The 17,033-nt window shown below is 46.9% G+C and overlaps 1 protein-coding gene across 2 annotated transcripts in view; it reads left to right on the forward strand.

Moving 5' to 3' along the window:
* PLB1 (phospholipase B1) overlaps positions 1-17,033 on the forward strand; it is a 142,741-nt gene that overhangs the window by 32,218 nt on the left and 93,490 nt on the right. Inside the window, exons 4-10 of one of the 2 annotated variants that reach the window (XM_084792749.1) lie at positions 539-611; positions 1,872-1,930; positions 5,208-5,248; positions 5,731-5,774; positions 8,320-8,407; positions 8,705-8,756; positions 10,948-11,034. In XM_084792749.1, the coding sequence (XP_084648875.1) occupies positions 539-611; positions 1,872-1,930; positions 5,208-5,248; positions 5,731-5,774; positions 8,320-8,407; positions 8,705-8,756; positions 10,948-11,034 (444 nt within the window). The remainder of the gene's footprint in view (positions 1-538; positions 612-1,871; positions 1,931-5,207; positions 5,249-5,730; positions 5,775-8,319; positions 8,408-8,704; positions 8,757-10,947; positions 11,035-17,033) is intronic. The other variant, XM_084792750.1, reaches the window with a different exon arrangement.

Genomic DNA, 17,033 nt, shown 5'->3' on the forward strand with positions numbered 1-17,033 from the left:
GGTTCATGTTGACCCAGTCTGAAGCAGCAAATACGCACAATGCCTTGTGTCAAAGTAAGAGAGAAATAGTAGACAAAGACAAATGAGGCACTGAATTAATTATTTTTTACATTTAATCTCAATACACTCTATCCTTTGATTAGGCTTTCTTTTAAAGTTGGAATAGAAAACCCACAACAAACATTAACATTGACACTGTTTGAGCAGCCCCGGGAACACTGCCGTTTTACAGCCACAGCTCTCCTTTTCCAGAGCATTTCATCATCCGTCACCCCAAGAGTTGATTTTTATTCTCCTTTGTCACCCACCTGCCCTCCCCACCTCATTGTTCTAACGTGTGCACATGCGGCTTTCTAAAATCCGCATCAAGAGATGCCTGTCCCTCCCACCCCCCACCAGGGAAAATGTGACCACGGTCAAGTGTTGCTTCTGGATTTTGAGCCTAGGTAGGCAAGGACAGGGTCATTTCTACACCAAGTGTTTTAGCAGGCAATACTTCAGGACATGGAAATTGATGTTTTGGGGTGTTTGGTTTCAGTTGCGGGCCCTGAAGAATTTTCCATTCCCTTGCAAGCCAAAGAAGTTAGAATTGGATGTGCCTTCTAAATCAGGTATGTGTGCACTGGCCATGAGCAGGCAAGGGTCTGTGGCCAACAGAAGTTCTACCTCCGTTCCTCGTCTACCTCTTGGGCATGCCATGCTCCCTCAGACCTTCACCATACACTATTGCAGCGGTTGACAACCTGTGGGTCATGACCTCATTGGGGAGTCATGTATCAGATCTCCTGCAGAGCAGATATTTACATTGCTGTTCATAGCAGTAGCAAAATCACAGTTATGAAGTAGCAGTGAAAGTGATTTTATGGTTGGGGGTCAGCACAATGTGAGGAACTGTATTAAAGGGCCCCAGCATTAGGAAGGTTGAGAATCACTGCTCTGTTTCCTCCTTGGCTACTTCTATAAGGACAGAGACAGCACAACATTGAAAGATAAAACCAACATGGGGACAACCTCCTATTCCTTGACTCCCTTGAGGGATAAAGTGTCCTGGGAATTGGGGGTTGGAACCTGTCACTCAGGTGGCTTCCCCATTCCTTCCACAGAGTCACCTCGGGCACTGTAGTCGCTCCTACTGTGTACTAGGTTTCTCTAAGACCCAGATGCTATAAATCAGCTTTACATGTTAAGCTTTACATCTGAGTTTAATGGATGTGCATGCACGTGTGTGTGTGTGTGTGTGTGTGTGTGTGTGTGTGTGTGTGTGTGTGTCTGTGTGTATGTGACTTTAGTAGGCCTTCCACTTAAACTTATTTTAAGAAAAACTGATGTACTTTCTTTAAAAAAAATCACATCTTTTAGAAGTTTACATTTAAATTCCCCCATCACACAGCCAGGAAGTTTGGCCACTGGTTTCTAGGAATACACCCACGTGGGTTAAGGAGATGTGTATCATTTGCATATAATTTGCACTCCATGGTTTTCTGTGTGGTCACTGGCTTTGAGAGTTATCCTCTGGTAATCTTCAAGCTACAGTTAACCATTAGGTATCCATATGGCCCTAATTTTAGCTTGTTACTTATTGATGGTAGCTCATAAATGCAGGGTCGTGGGTGAGTGGAAGGTGAGAGACAGGCAGAGGGCCAGGTGACATAGGCTTGGAGAGGCCAAGTCCAGGTTAACATTCTGTCCTCCAGAGGAGAGGGAACCCTTGAGGACGGGTTCCAGTATTCTCAGTGAGTGCAGGATTCTGAACTTGCCAGCAGATCTGGCCTCAGTGGCCGCAGGGTGCGGGTCTGCTCTGCGTACCCTCGTAGGGCGTTCTCTGCCTTGTGGTAGATCTGACCTTGCTTCATGGGTTCTTATCTTCACAGTCCACTCTCTGAGACCCTCAGACATTAAACTTGTGGCAGCCATTGGCAACCTGGAAACTGTAAGTATTCCATATAGCTTGGCTTAGGAGCCCGTTTGGTACTGGCGACACCAGGAATAAGGTCCTGATGTCTTGGCATAATGTTGCATTTGAGGCCGGGTGTGGCCAAGTGATGTAAGCACTTGGGAGGAAGAAGCAGAAGGATCAGAAATTCAAGGTCATCCTCAACTGCACAATGATGTAAGGCTGGCCTGGGCTGTTGGACTCTATCTCAAATAGTGTTCCACTTGGGAGAGAGCACTACGTGAGTCAAAGATAGTCTAAAACATTAGAGGATCTAATGTTAAAAAAAAAATCAGATGAATGCCTACATTCACCTCAGGAAAGGGGATGTTTGGGGTTTCTCATTAATAAGTTAATGCCACTGATAAGTATTGCCCATGATCTTTGCCATATGTTTTAAAAGCATATTGCTTAAATTTCCTACAAGCATTTATTTTTATTGAGCTTATTCCTCTTACATATCCTGTATCTTTATATTTACAATTTCTCTTTCTGTTTCTCACCTCCCTTCCTGCTGTTAGTCATCCTTGGTCCCCTCCGTTCCCTTTCGCTTCTACTTTTCATTTCATATGTTCATTCATGATTTTATGTATCTGCATAAGATACAGGGACTGCGAACAAGAAAAAACACAGGACAGTTGTCTTCCTGAGATTGGCTTAACTTACTTAATATGATTGTCTCCAATTGCATACGTCTCTCAGCAATTTGACTTGATTCTTTATGGCTGAAAACAATTCCACTATGTATATAAAACCACATTTTCTTCACCCATTCCTCTGCTGTTGGATACCTAGGATAGTTCCATAATATAATTGTTGTGAACGAGTGCTGCATTAGGCAGTGATGTGTAAGTATTGTTGGATATGCTGACTTTGAACCCTTTGGATAAATATTTAGGAGTGTTGTAGCTGGCTCACATGGAAAACTCATTTTACTTTTTAAGAAACCTCCATACTGAATTTCAGTCATTGCTCAGATTTTGTAATCTTTTAAGCTTTGCTTTATACGATAAAGGAAATTCCATGTCTGCTTTGCTTTTTTTTTTAATACATTGAGTGGCTGGAGAGCTGGTTCACTGTAAGAGCACTTCTTGCTTTTGCAGAGGACCCAAGTTCAATTCCCAGCACCCACACAGCAGCTCGTAACCATCTGAACCTCCAGTCCCAGGGGATTGGTCACTTGGTCACTCTCTCTTGACCTCTGACCTTGATGGACACTGGGCCCACATGTGATGCACAGATAGACATGCAGCAAAACACTCATAAAATAATAAAATACTTTAAAAAATACATTGATTTTAATAAAAATGGATAACTGTGGTAAATATGAATTTATACAACTTACTATCTTTATTTATAATATATAAGGCAATGTAAATGCAGGAAGTAGTGACAAGGAAATGTCCACATCCAGCAGAGATGCAGCCTTTTGTCCCCTCCTCACTTCCCTGCCCCCACCCTCTTGTAATTCCTTCTTCTGCCGACATGTGTCATGGGTTCTGTTGGCTTTCTCCTCTTCTTAAAACCTCTCTTCTCTCTCTTTAGTTTTCTTGCTACTCCACAACTCCCCTGGACATAAGGAGCCTGCGTTCTGCCACAGAAACACTTGCATATCCATGTTTAAACAACTCTTCACGCAATAGCAGGGAAACGGGAAAAGCCTAGCTGTCCATCAACTGTGAACAGATGATGGGCGTGGGGTACATATACACCGTGCAAAGGGGAGAGGGCGGAACAGAGAAAACTATGTGGGAGAAGCCTAGAAGGTCAAGGATAATGTCACATGCTCTTATCAGTCCTTACCGCCCCATACCACCTACCCTGGATTTAGCAAGAAGCAGAACCTGCTGTCCTTCAAGTCCCCATGACCCCAGCTGAGCAGAGTACTTGTCACCACTTGGCCTCTCTCCCAGAGCTCTCCTCTACCTTTTACACCTGAGTCAGGGAGATCTCACCTTCCCTCAGGCTCTTCTTCCAGCCCGCACTCTCTTCCTCTAGGTGGCTCAACCCACTCCCCTGGGGCACCACAGGCGACCCAGTGCTCCTGAGACACCCCCCGCCCCCAAGTTTCTCTTCCCCACTCCTCTTGAACAAGGCCTTTCTGGAACTTGCCTGGGATGCTCACCCTGCCATCGTTAGGAATGCCACCTCTGCCTGAACAGTGTGCGATAGCTGCCTGGTCCAGAACATTCTCCAGTCTTTGAGCATCTGTAAATGACAGGGACTAGGGGATTGAGTGAGGCTGGTAGAAAGGTGTAGAGGTGCAGGCTTGACTTTGGGAAATAGCCCTGGGGCCCTGGCATCTGGCCAACAGAGCTTTCCCATGTGTGTTGATGGAGCAGAAGGTGTCAAAGGGGGCCTGGGAACAAAACTTCTGAGGCTGACACTCCTGGTTCCTGCAGGCGTGACCTCTCTAAAGGGACTCTGGTCTTTAGGGCTGACAGTCTTGCTCTGAGTTTCCCGAGTCTCTGAAATGAAGACGCACTTACCTGTTTAGGAGCCTCTGTTAGATTCTTTGCAGGGAGAGGCTGTATTTTGTTTGGCTTGAAACCTCGAGAGCATAGTACTGGCCAGGTATTAAGCAAATGAGAACTCAGGAGAAAGAACAGTGGCCCTTCTCATGGTTTCTGAAACCTCCCAGATGAGCCTCTTTCCCTCCCGCCTTGTCCTCTCCTCTCTCCCTTCTTTCTTCTTCTCCTGACCACCACCTCTCCTGTGGGAACAAGATGTGCTTCCCATCAGCTAATTACAGAAGAAGCAAATCTGCGGTCCTAACCCATGGCACGCCTTTAGTTCAGTTAGCTGCCAACATTGAAATCAGGAGGTTTCAAATGGTTGTGTTTCCAGTGTCTGAAATATGAGATCTGGCAATCATAGGTTCCTTACCCCTCAAGCAACTATACGCTCAAGCTGGCAGACTTGAGCCCCCTTCAGTCTGACCCACAGAGTGCTTACAATGTGCCAGGCACTGAACTAGGCGGAAGACATCGAGTCAAACACAAAGAGATGGAAGCAGCTGCCTTCAGTGGCCCTTACATTCTAGGCAAAGGGGCAGAGACAACAAAGTCATCCTTAGATCATAAAGGGTTTTACTATAAATCGGTATTTTGATTCAGCGTAGAATAAAACATGATTTATGATGTGAGGAAAGCTGTTGGCAGCTCTGTTGTGAGGGCCCAACACACAAGCTGTTGGGGAGCAAGGTATGAGCAAGAAGGACTTGGTCCTTCCTGTGTCGTGCACCCAGCCAACTTACACCAAGCGTCTCTTCCAGTTTCCAGGCCCTGGCGTGCTCAACATGGAGAAGCTTCAAAGGTACCCATCCTGGGACATCCCCCACACACTGTCCTCTAACTCCTTGCTTGATTGATGGAGAACACCAAAGACCAGGGAGTTTAAAGTCTTTGCTTAAGGCTTAGGGACACAGCCGTGACCAGAACCTTCCAAGCATCCTCCCAGAGCCTGTGTGACTCCCTGTGGCTCCTCCGGGTGAATGAGAGAGAAGCAGGAAAGGCCAGAAAAGTGGAATCCCTGCATCTGTCACAAGGCCTCCTACCTCTGCTCTTGGGTGACCTTGCAGGGTTTGGACCAGAGTCATCTCACACTGGGCTCATGTCCCCCTCAGTGCTGGGCAGGACTAGAGAGCTTGGGAACAGGGTCCAGGGGGAGCTGTTTGTCCCTTATTCTGTCCTCAGAACAAGGACAGGCCAAAATGTGTTGGGAAATGGCCTGTGATGGCCAAGGGGAGGGCTTCCATGTGTGACAAGTGTAGTCTGATCCTGTGTACTGTCTTACAGCATCGAGAAAGAACCACAGCACGTGTGCATGGGAGTCATGACAGGTAAGTCCTGGCTTTCCGGCCACATTCCAGATTGTCCCCACCCCTGTGACACTGCAGACACTTTGTTAATAAAGAAGATGTACTTTATTGTTCATTTCATCACCACTGCCTTGGAAAATGGGAAGGCATCCTAGGAAGGAGATGGCCGAGGTGGGGGATAGAAGGCCACATGTCCTAAACAGAAATCATGAGTGATGTATGAATTAAGATTAAGGGGCATGAAAGGGCTGGGGGGGGAGGGGCTGGACCAAAGCTCTGTGGGTTCCTGCTTTTGCAGGACCTCAGAGATGGATTCATGGCACTTACCTGAGAAAGTGTCCTGGGGAAATCCAAGCATCATTTTCCATTTATTTGTAAAAGAAAACCTTATTCTATAATATCTCTCTTATCGGCCATAAAAACATATCCTAGGCTCCAGAAAATGCAGTGAAGAAAACAGAAGGTGGTAATAATTGTGACAACCCATCTCTGTGGCCTGGGTTTCTTCATTTGATGACAGAGGACCTCTGTGACTATTGCATTAGCCTAAATCCCTGAGTCCCTTAATGCTGCTGAGCTAGCCTGGGTAGAGTGTCCCCTGCCTGCTGCTTGTGAGGTGAGCTGGCCATGCAGATGTGAGGCTCAGCTGCCACTCTGTTGGTAATGAACAAGGGGATGTAGCTGGTACCCTGTCAGTTGAGCCTGGCAGTTGACACAAAGGGCTTGGCATGCATTAGAGAAGGGAAGTCTGCCCCCCTTTGCTCATGATCCAATAAGGAAGGTTGAGGCCACTGTCCAGCCTTCCTGTCACCTGACTGACAGGTAAGGTGCTAGGGCAGTAGGAGGGTCTCCTAGGCAGGAGGCAGTGTTCACTGACTTGGTGGCTGTCACAGCACTGTCGAGGACTGGGCTTGTTTCTGTCCAAATGGCAGGCGAGAAGAAAATGGTCAGTTTGAGAATGTGCTTTGGACACTGAATCCCCCAATACCACTCTGTCTCTTTGCCTGGCCTCTCATTTGCTTCCATTTCTCCTCCTCACCCTGCCACCTCTAATCGCCCCCCTTTTAAGCACATGGTGATTGGGAATCCTGCCTGGGCCAAGGGCAGCAGAGGTGACAGGGAGGGCAGATCTTGCACCTAAAGCCCTCGGTGCCCCGACTTCTGAAGCCGCTGCGGGTACCCTGAGTAGAGAGAAAGACATGCCATGGCTGACAGCCGTGGCAGGAGTTCTGCAGAGAAAGCGGTCCAGGGATGTCCAGACCCATTCAGGGTACGATGGGGTTGACTTGGGCTCAACCCACCCATCCTCTAACCCCAGAGTCTTAGAGCACCCTAGTGACCTCCACACCAAGCCACACCCTTCCCAGGCAGGGGGTCATTTAACAGATGGAAAAGCTGATGTTGAATAAATGGACTTTTCCACGGCCGTGTGTTCAGTAAGTAGCAGGGTCCCTGGAAACGCAGAGCATCTATCTCCCATGCCTTGCCTTTTGCTCTGTCCCACTACCATCATGGAACCCCAAGAGAAAGACCAAGTAACTACAGACCAAGAACCCAGCAGATGACACAAAGTGACAGAGAATTTTTTTTGTGTGTGTGTGAAAACTTTTAAGGTAAAGTTTGACCGCTTTTAATTTGGGCAACAGTTCTTTGAGTGACTTACTGCCATGGCTTGGTGTTCATGTGTTTTCACTGGCCTTTGGCGACCCACTCTCACTCGAGGGATGAGGTAGCCCCCTCACGCATGTCATTCTTGCCATGTTGAACCGAGTCCAAAGCTCTGCATTTCCCATCCGTGGGCCTGGGATCCTGCAAGCTTGTCACAGATGAGGAAACCTGGCTCACATGTGTGGGATAAAATGGCAACACCGAAGAGCATGCATCAGGTGGCCAGCTGAGGTCACAAAGCCAAGCACCCAGTCCCTTGACCTCCAGCTCAGTTTCTATTTCTCTCCCTGCCCATTATCTGCAGAGTGTGTTCCTCCACAGAGAACTCTCCTGCAGCCTTCTGGACCCTGGTTCCACAAACTCTGGGGGCTCTTTGAGGATAAGGCAAAAAGAGGCACTTCCCTCAGCAGCCCCCCCCCCCCCCCCCCCGCTCTGCCCTGTCCTCTCTCAGGAGCAAGACTCGACTTAAACACTCCTGACAGCACTATTTTTAGCGGCCTTCTGCCTGTCAGCTTGGCGACATGCTCTCTTCGTGTTCCCCAGAGTTTCCCCCACCCTGCTGTCACTCACGAGGAGCGAGGAAGACAGGAAGGCAGCCCAGAGCTCTGGTTCTAACCCCAGCAGTTTCTGTCAGCTGGGAGACCTGACATAGCTTGTTTGATGTCTCCATCTCAGTTTCCCCGGGAGTAAAAAAGAGAATGCATGGAGAACACGCAACCTTGGGCCTGGCCCACCTAGACAGATGCTCAATTTAGCTCCCTTCGCTTCCCAGGGTCTGCCTCAGGGGCGACCTCACAGCACGGTGTGAAGGCTGTGCCTTGAAATGGAGGCAGCCATGCTGTCTTGTCACCCTATGGAACCAGTCGTCATTAGAAGTGACCCCTGGTTCTCTTTTTAGTCCTTTCAGATATCATCAGACATTTCAACCCTTCTGTTCTGACGCCCACCTGCTCTCCCGGGAGGAGTGGGGCAGCCCACAGTACTGAGTAAGTTGCATTCTCTGGGGTTGCAACACCCTTGCTGGCCTTGGGTATGTAGGGACTTGAGGAGACTGACTGCCAACAGTCAGAAGGCTTTAAAATAGAGGCCTTCGTTAAGTCAATGCCCAAATGCCTTCCCCCTACTGGTTTCAGTTGGCTTGAAAAGTTAGGTCAAGTCTGGACCTCAGAAGCCAGGGTGGTTCAGGGTAGTCTTGGGGTCAGAGTTTGGCAGCTGTGTTGGGGGGAAGGGATCAGCTTCACTGTATTGACTGTTCTTTGCACTCCTCTGCCTTTCTGCCACAGAGACTTGTGGATTCAGGCTAAAGAGCTGGTGAGACATTTGAAAGAGAACCCGGTAAGAGGCTTTCGAACTCTGGTGTGGGCGGGCCATTCGGGTTTGCTGCAAGGCTATGACACCAAGACCCAGAGTGACAATGACCCTGGTGCCAGCTCGCCATGAGCACAGTTCATGTGTCCTGGCCTCTTAGAAAAATGCCCTTTCCACTGTAATACTTGAAGGTCCCTAGAGGAAAGAGTGAGAGAGCCTGGCGCATAGGGTTTATAGAGGATTGAGTGATGTATTGAGCGTGCCTGGCACAGCTGAAGCTCAATAAAAGCCAGTTAGCCATCATTATCACCGTGGCAATGATTGCTATTATTAATAATTACCACAGTGCTGGGAAGATGGCTCAGTCAGAGAAATGCTTGATGTGCAATCTTGAGGACCCATGTTCAACGCCCAGCACCCGTGCCATAACTAGAGAGAATAGTATGTGGCTGTTGCCCCAGCACAGGAGAGGGAGGAGACGGGAGGATCCCTGGGAAACAACCAGGGAGGGAGGAAGGATTTAATCTGTCTCATAGTTCATGGGGGATGCAGTCCACCATAATGGAGAAGGCATGGAGTTGGGGCGTGAGATATCTGATTATGTTGTGACCCTCAATCAGGAGGCAAAGAGAGATGAGTGCTGGTGCCCCTCTGCTTTTCCCTTCTTAATTACTCAGTCTAAGTCCCTACCCCACGGGATGGCGCTAACCATGTTTAGGGTGGCTCTTCCCTCCTCAGCTTTCTAGGGCTGCCCTCCCAGACAAGCAGAGAGGTGCATCTCCTAGGCAACTCTAAATCCTGTCAGAGCCAGGGATGCTGACTTACCCTCAGGAGGCCAAGGACCCATGTTCAACTCCCAGCACCCGTGCCATAACTAGAGAGACCAACCTGGGCAATTTGGGACCAGCCGGGACTATAGAGTTAGACCTTGTCTCAAAAAGCAAGCAAGCAAGCAAGCAAACTCCAGTCTCCCTGGCAATAGTGAGCTGAAATACTGATATTCAGAATGTCAGTGTTCTGCATAATAGCTGGGCGGCCCTGAACCCAACCCTGTAATTTTAAATATGAAGAAGCTAAAATTCCAAGAAGTCACATGACAAGGCCAAGCTCATGCATTCAGTTAGAGCTAAGCCCTGAGGTAGATTTCACAGTCTTCCCTGGCTACACAGTGCTGCCTGAGAAAATGAGTTTGCTTTGTTATGCATGTCATATGTGCACTATAGAAAACTCAGAAAGCAAATGTAATATTAAACCCATCTTTAAGTCTAATACCAAAAACATAATTACTAGTAACGACTTTGTATATCATTCCTTCCACATTTTTTCTAACAATGTATATCTGTATAAAACTGGATATGTATGTTTTTTGTGGTCAACTTTTCTGTTTTTCTGGTGATATTCATTACAGTTTCCACCATCATTTTAACAGCCACATAGTGGCTCTTTTCCATGAGTGTAGCACACCTTATGTAATAATGCATTACTTCAGATAGTTATGCTGTTTGCCAGTTGTCATTCCTACAAACGAGGCATCATTGTGGCTAAATCTTGTATGGTCTTAAACTATCCTTTGAGAGCTAGACCTTGTGGCTCGGGCTGGTAATCCTAGCTAATTGGGAGACTGAGGCAAGAGGATCATGAGTTTAAAGCCTGTCAGGTTTCAGAGTAAGCTTAAGTGGGGCATTCTGTCATAATTTAAATTTTTTAATTCGTCAAAATAGAAAGATGCTGTATGTAACTCAGTGGTAGAGTGTTTACTTCACATACATAAGACCCTAGGTTCAATCTGATATTGAAAAGGAAAGGAAAAATTTGTTTTATCAAGGTATACCCCTTAATACGAGGTCCAGATTGCCTGATAAAGCAGTCATTCCACATTAGACTACCAAGTACTACTTTTGAAGAGAGAGAGAGAGAGAGAGAGAGAGAGAGAGAGAGAGAGACAGACAGACAGACAGACAGACAGACAGACAGACACAGACACAGACACAGACATAGAAACAGACACACAGACACACAGACACGGACACAGACACAGGCAGACAGGAAGGAAGGAAGGAAGGAAGGAAGGAAGGAAGGAAGGAAGGAAGGAGGACCCGATGCTTGAGGCCAACAACAACTGTGACTTTAAGGTCATCAGCGCGTGACACCGAGGACCACGGGCAGTCAGGCTTGTGGCCCAGGCTCTTACCACTGTCTCTTTGTTGTTGTGCTGCAGCAACTTGACTTGGAGAACGACTGGAAACTAATTACTGTCTTCTTCAGTAACACAAGCCAGTGTCACCTGTGTCCCTCTGCTCAGCAGGTAAGCCACAGGCCTGGAGGGAGGGAGGCTGAGGGATGGCTGCTGTGGAGGAGAAGGGACTAAACCTGTCTGAGCACTGTCCACTGAGCTGGGGATGAGGCCTCCTATTTCAGAGTTAGGACAGGTCAATATGTGAATCAGATGGGCGGAAGGCAGATAGGTGGATGGATGGATGGATGGATGGATGGATGGATGGATGGATTGATGGGCTGGCAGGTGGATGCATGTGTGGAGTCTCAAGAAGACAAATAAACAAAATAATACATATTAGTTTCTTTTCTGCCAATATTTTAGTGTGATAACATACGCAGAACATCAAATTGGCCATCTTAACCATTTTTGTGTGTTATGATTTGGGTGGGATTAAATGCTGTCATAAATATATGCCTAAAGTTGTGCATTTATAACCATCGCAAGAGCCAAGAATGCTTTAAATATTTTTATTTTATGTAAGTTTATTTATTTATTCACTTTACATCCTGATCGTAGCACCCCCTCCCTCCTCTCTTCCCGGTTCCACCCTCCCACCCTTCTCCTCCATCCCTTCTCCCCTTCTCCTCAGAAAAGAGGAGCCCCCACACGCCACCGACCCACTCTAGCATATCAAGTCTTATGATGACTGAGCTCACCCTCATCCACTGAGCCTGGATAAGGTAGCCCTGTCAGGGGAATGTGATTGGAAAAACAGGCCACAGAGTCCATGTCAGAGACAACCCTTGTTCCCCTTACTAGGGGACCCACATGAAGACTAAGCTGCCCATCAGCTATATCTACGTAGGGGGCCTGGGTCTGCTCCAGTCATGGTTCTTGGTTGGAGCTTCAGTCTACACAGGATCCCCTGGGCCCAGGTTAGTTGACTCTGTTGATCTTCTTGTGGAGTTCTATTCCCCTCTGGGTCTCTCTATCCTTCCCCCCATACCTCCGTAAGACCCCTCTGACACTGCCTAATGTTTGGCTGTGAGTCTCAGCATCTATTTTAATCTACTGCTGGATGTAACGTTTCAGAGGACAGCTATGCTAGGCTCCTATCTGTACACATAGCAGAGTATCCTTAGTAGTGTCAGAGGTTGGTGCTCTCCTGTGGGAGGGTCTCAGGTTGGGCCAAGCATCGGGTACACATTCCCTCAATCTCTGCTCTATCTTTATCCCTGCACATCTTGTAGGCAGGGTGAATTTTGAGTCGAAGGTTTTGTGGGTGGGTTGGTGTTCTCCTCCCTCCACTAGGAGCCCTGCCTGTTTAGAAGGTGGCCTCTGGGCACAGGGGTCCCGCTCAAACTAAGGCACCAGCCAAGGACAATACAGGTGGTAAACCTTAAACCCCTACCCAGATCTAGCCAATGGACAGAACACTCTCCACAGTTGAGTGGAGAGTGGGATATGACTTTCTCACATACTCTGGTGCCTCACCTTTGACCATGTCCCCTGGATGGGGAGACCTGGTGGCACTCAGAGGGAGGACAGCAGGTTACCAAGAAGAGACTTGATACCCGATGAGCATATACAGGGGGAGAAAATCCCCCTCAGGAACAGTAATAGGGGAGGGGAGTAAGGGGAAAATGGGGGAGGGAAGAATGGGAGGATACAAGGGATGGGATAACCATTGAGATGTAACAAGAATAAATTAATAAAGGAGAAAAAAAAAGAAAAAAAGAAAAAAATAGAAGGTGGCCTCTTCAGTCTCCATGCCCCTGCTACTGGGAGTCTCAGCTAGGGTCACCCTGTATCTTCCTAGGAGCCCACCCTGTCGCACCTCCAGCTTGTCCCCGAGATGCTCTGCCTTTGGTTTCCCTTCTCTCTTCAAGCCCTTTGGCCTCTCCCCTGCTCCTGCTCTCCTCACGTCTAATCCCCACTCATTTTCCCTCCCCACCTGCTCTCCTACCCTGTTGCCTCTCTTTATCTACTTCCACTGTCTATTTTATTTTCAATTTGTATTTTTAAACCTGTAACAAAAAATTTAATGTTATATTCATTGTTCAAAATAATGGTCTTGTGGCATTTTCATACATGTATATACTATGCTTCATCATTCCTCCACACACCCATTACCCTCTCTCCTTCCTCCTTATTTTCCCTTCCTTTCTTGCCAAATAGTTCCTGTTCTACTTCTATGCTTTAAAAAAAAAAACAAAACCTAGATTTCACATGAAAGAGAAAAATGTATGTTTGTATTTCTAGGTCTGGTTTGTTTTGCTTACCTGATGATCTCCAGGTCACCTACTTTCTTGCAAATGACACAATTCCATCCTTCTTTATGGATGTATAATATTCCACAGTGTAGATATACCACATTGTCTTTATCCATTCATTTGTGGCAGACACCTAGGCTGATTCCATAACAGTGCCATGAGAAGCATGGATGTATAGATGTCATTAATACATCCTGACTTAGGATCCTTTGGGGGTCTGAGGAGTGCTGGGTTTGGGTCATGGGGTAGTTCTGTTTTGCATCTTTTGAGGGACCTTTCTACTGCTTTTCAGTAGCTCACTAATTCGCACTGCCACCTGTCATATATAAGGAGTCCCTTAACCCTTGTCCCCTCCAGCTTTTGTTGCTGTTTGTTTGGTGAGAGTCATTTTGACTGACTGGGATAAGATGGAATACTAGTGTAATTTTGGTTGGTATGTCTGTGTTGGCTTATGATACTGACTGCTTTTTCATGCATTTAATGGCAATTTATACTTCTTTTGAGAGCTGTATCCGGGTCAGCCAGCCATTTGTTGATTAGTCAATTTGGTTTTTGGTGTTCCATTTATTACTCCTTTATATATTGTGAATGTTATCCCCCTGTAAAAGGAACTGCTGCCCAAGATTTTCTCTTATTTGTAAGCCCTTTCCTCACTTGACGGGGTTTCTGTTGTTGTTGTTGTTGTTTTTACATTTAATGTTATCCTACTATAGATTTATATCCTCATCAGTCACTCACATTAGTAAAATAAACCAGGGCCTAGAGAAACCGATTTAATGATCTTCTTATGTCTAAAGAGAACCAGCTTCCAAGCTAGTTAAGAATTGGTTTTGCCTCTCTTCTTCTGCCTTCACATCAATGTACAAAATGATGCAGGATGCACACCCTTTCCTCACCCTAACTTTGAGTCCCAGCTCGGGGGGAAGAAGCTAGTGGTTACCCAAGGCAAACAACCTGTGGGTTTTATCATTCAAGCTCATTGGCTTTCCTGGGGACCAAACACGTGGTTTAAGTAATATATCTGTAGGTAATTATATCCCAGATTGCAACCTCAGTATTTATCAAAGACCAATGCCAGTCAGCTGAAAGTGTAGGCGTAGCTGGGTAGTATAGGCTGAGGCTGAATAGATGACACACACACCCTTCTGGAGGATTCCAGCTGCCCCCGCGCTGTCTCTGTCAGTTACCATGACTCGCCTACTGACCCCTCAGCCCAGCTCAGGACCCCTGTCAGGCCATGGCTTGATGTGCCCCTCCCCTGCCACATCCTGCCTTCTTCCAAATGCTGCATACATCCACTCATCCCTGGGCCACGATCAAAGCTTTGTGTGGTGGGACCCCAGGAGAATCATGGTAAAAACACTTCCCCTTCCCTGGCCAGCTCTCCCTGTCCTCTGTTCCTGTGGATCTCCTGAGTGCGTTGCACACAAATGATGGGAGTTTCTGTTCACTTGTGCTAAGTGAAATTTACATGCGCTGTTTGTTCTCTCTGGGGGTCATTGTGCATATTAATGCTAAGCCATGAATTATGTATGTATGTATGTATGTATGTATGTATGTATGTATGCACTGAGGGATTCAAGCATGCATTTACACATTGCTGCATTCCTCGTTTCCCTTCAGCTTCTCACACATTATCACACCACATGTAAACTCCCCCTCTGACATGCTAACATACCTGTGATGAGTCTGCTCAGGCTGGTGTTTGATTTTTGTTTTTCAGCGTGTGAGAAAACGTTCACGGATGTTTACGTTCATTCATGATGTCCTCTCTGTGCTCTAAGTTGCAGCCAAGAAGTCTTACACGGCCTCTTGCCTTTAATGTATTTGTCCCTTTAAGCATCATTGAATACACATGATGCATTCTAAGTACACGTGTCCCATTTATGTGGCTTGGGTTTTTTTTTATTATTAATTTTAAGTTCCACAAGTGATACACAAGTCTTTTTATTTTTTACCTTTAGTATTCCTTGTTTTCATTAAAATGTAGTCAGTGTGACATTTCCATATAGGTGTGCAGTGTGCATTTTCATCAACCACATATTTTCAAGACCTTGTCATGGTTGATACAGACTAGACCTGTTCTTGCTGAGTATGAATTTGCCGCCTCTCGTTTTGGCATTGGCTGACTGACACCCGTTTGTCTCTTTCAAGTTTTCCACTATTTTGCACATATAAAATTGTTGGCCTAGGTTTTTTGGGGGGATCATTAGTGAGTCCTCATAGGTAAGTCAAAAAGGTTGTAACAAAAACTGTAAAAAAAAATAAAGAATAAGGAAATGGGACAGAGTGAACAATAAACACTCTAGTTCATTGCGTGAAGTCAGGGGTCTCTGCTTCCTTTGTTCTGGAAGCAACACACTCAACCATGACCAGAGTGGTTTGAAGACTTGGAGTCAGGGACAAGTGACACCCATTCCAGGCCTGTGATGATTAGATGAGCATAGATTCCCCCAAAATCCAGAAGTAAACCCTTGACCCAGGGGTTTCTAAAGCAAGGCCACACTCAGGAGTCAGGTACCATACATTCCAGGTCCCCTAGGAAGCACGGACGGCCTGAGTGTGGTACAGACGAGTAACAGAGACATTTCTGGACCCACTTCTGAGGGCTCAGAAGAATCCAGAGAGAACGCTTATCACGCTTATCACTGGCCATTGCAACAGATGGGCTGGGAGGCCAGCCTCTCCCCAAAGCGGGAGCAGAAGAGAGACAGGGGTGGGCACTTCTTCCTAGGCTGCGGGTGGCAGGCGGCCCTCCCTGCAGCCCTCACCTGGTGATTGGCAGCTGTCTCTAAGAGTCTCTGCCCCTGTCCCCCTGGGTAAGAGCACAGCCTCTTGCCCTTCCTTGTCTCACTGTCTAAGCCACATTGCTTCAGGGGACAGCTAGTCTGCAGTGAGCTGAGGGGCTTGTCTCCTCGTACGTTTTATTTATTTCTCACATTGAAATGATAACCAGGGGTCGAATTTAGAGATGATCTCAGTGGCTTGTTTTCTCACCTGCAAAAAGGGGGAGAGGGCTGAGCTAGGCGGGAAGGAACGGATGGATTTATACATTCCAGTAATGGGGCCCTGTCAACCCTCTCTCTGGGATTCCTTCTCTCACTGAAGGCAAATGTGGCATAGAGCAGGAGGAGGGATCTGGCCAGCAGCCCACTTGGATTTCTAGTCAGAAATCCAAAATTCAAAACCTTTTGGGCACTTCAGATTTGGGACTTTCGGATAACAAGTACTCAGTTGATAAATTCTATGCAAATATGCCCACTTCTGAAAGATGCCAGCGTCAGGAGCACTTCTGCTCTCAGCCAGCCAGAGAAGGAACAGTTGGCCTGTGCCTGCGGGAAGTGTGGGGTTTAAAAAAAAGATATTATATTTTATTTGTTTATTTTGTGTGTGTAGGTGTGCGCTCATGCAAGATAGCATGGTATGTATGTAGAGATCACAGGACCTTGATTAGAGGACCTGTCAGTTTTCTCCCGCTGTCATGTGAGTCCAGGGAATTGAACTTGGGTCATCAGGCTTGGCAGCAAGTGCCTTTAACCTACAGAGCCACCTTACCTCTTTTTTTGTTTTGTTTTATTTTTAAATCTTATTGATTACAGTGTGTGTGTGTGTGTGTGTGTGTGTGTGTGTGTGTGTGTGTGTAGGTCAAAGGACAATCCTGGGGTCAAACAGGTCCTCAGGCTGAGTGGCAGATGCCCTTTTTACACACTAAGCAATCGTGCCGGGTCCCCCTCTTGAAGTTTTGAGACCTGGCTGGGTCCCTAAATCCAGATTGATCGTGTTACCTCTTCAGATTTGATTTTCTTCAGATAA

This window comes from Acomys minous, assembly GCF_964271855.1.
Source record: "Acomys minous genome assembly, chromosome: 8".
In the NCBI taxonomy this organism is placed as follows: Eukaryota; Metazoa; Chordata; class Mammalia; order Rodentia; family Muridae; genus Acomys; species Acomys minous.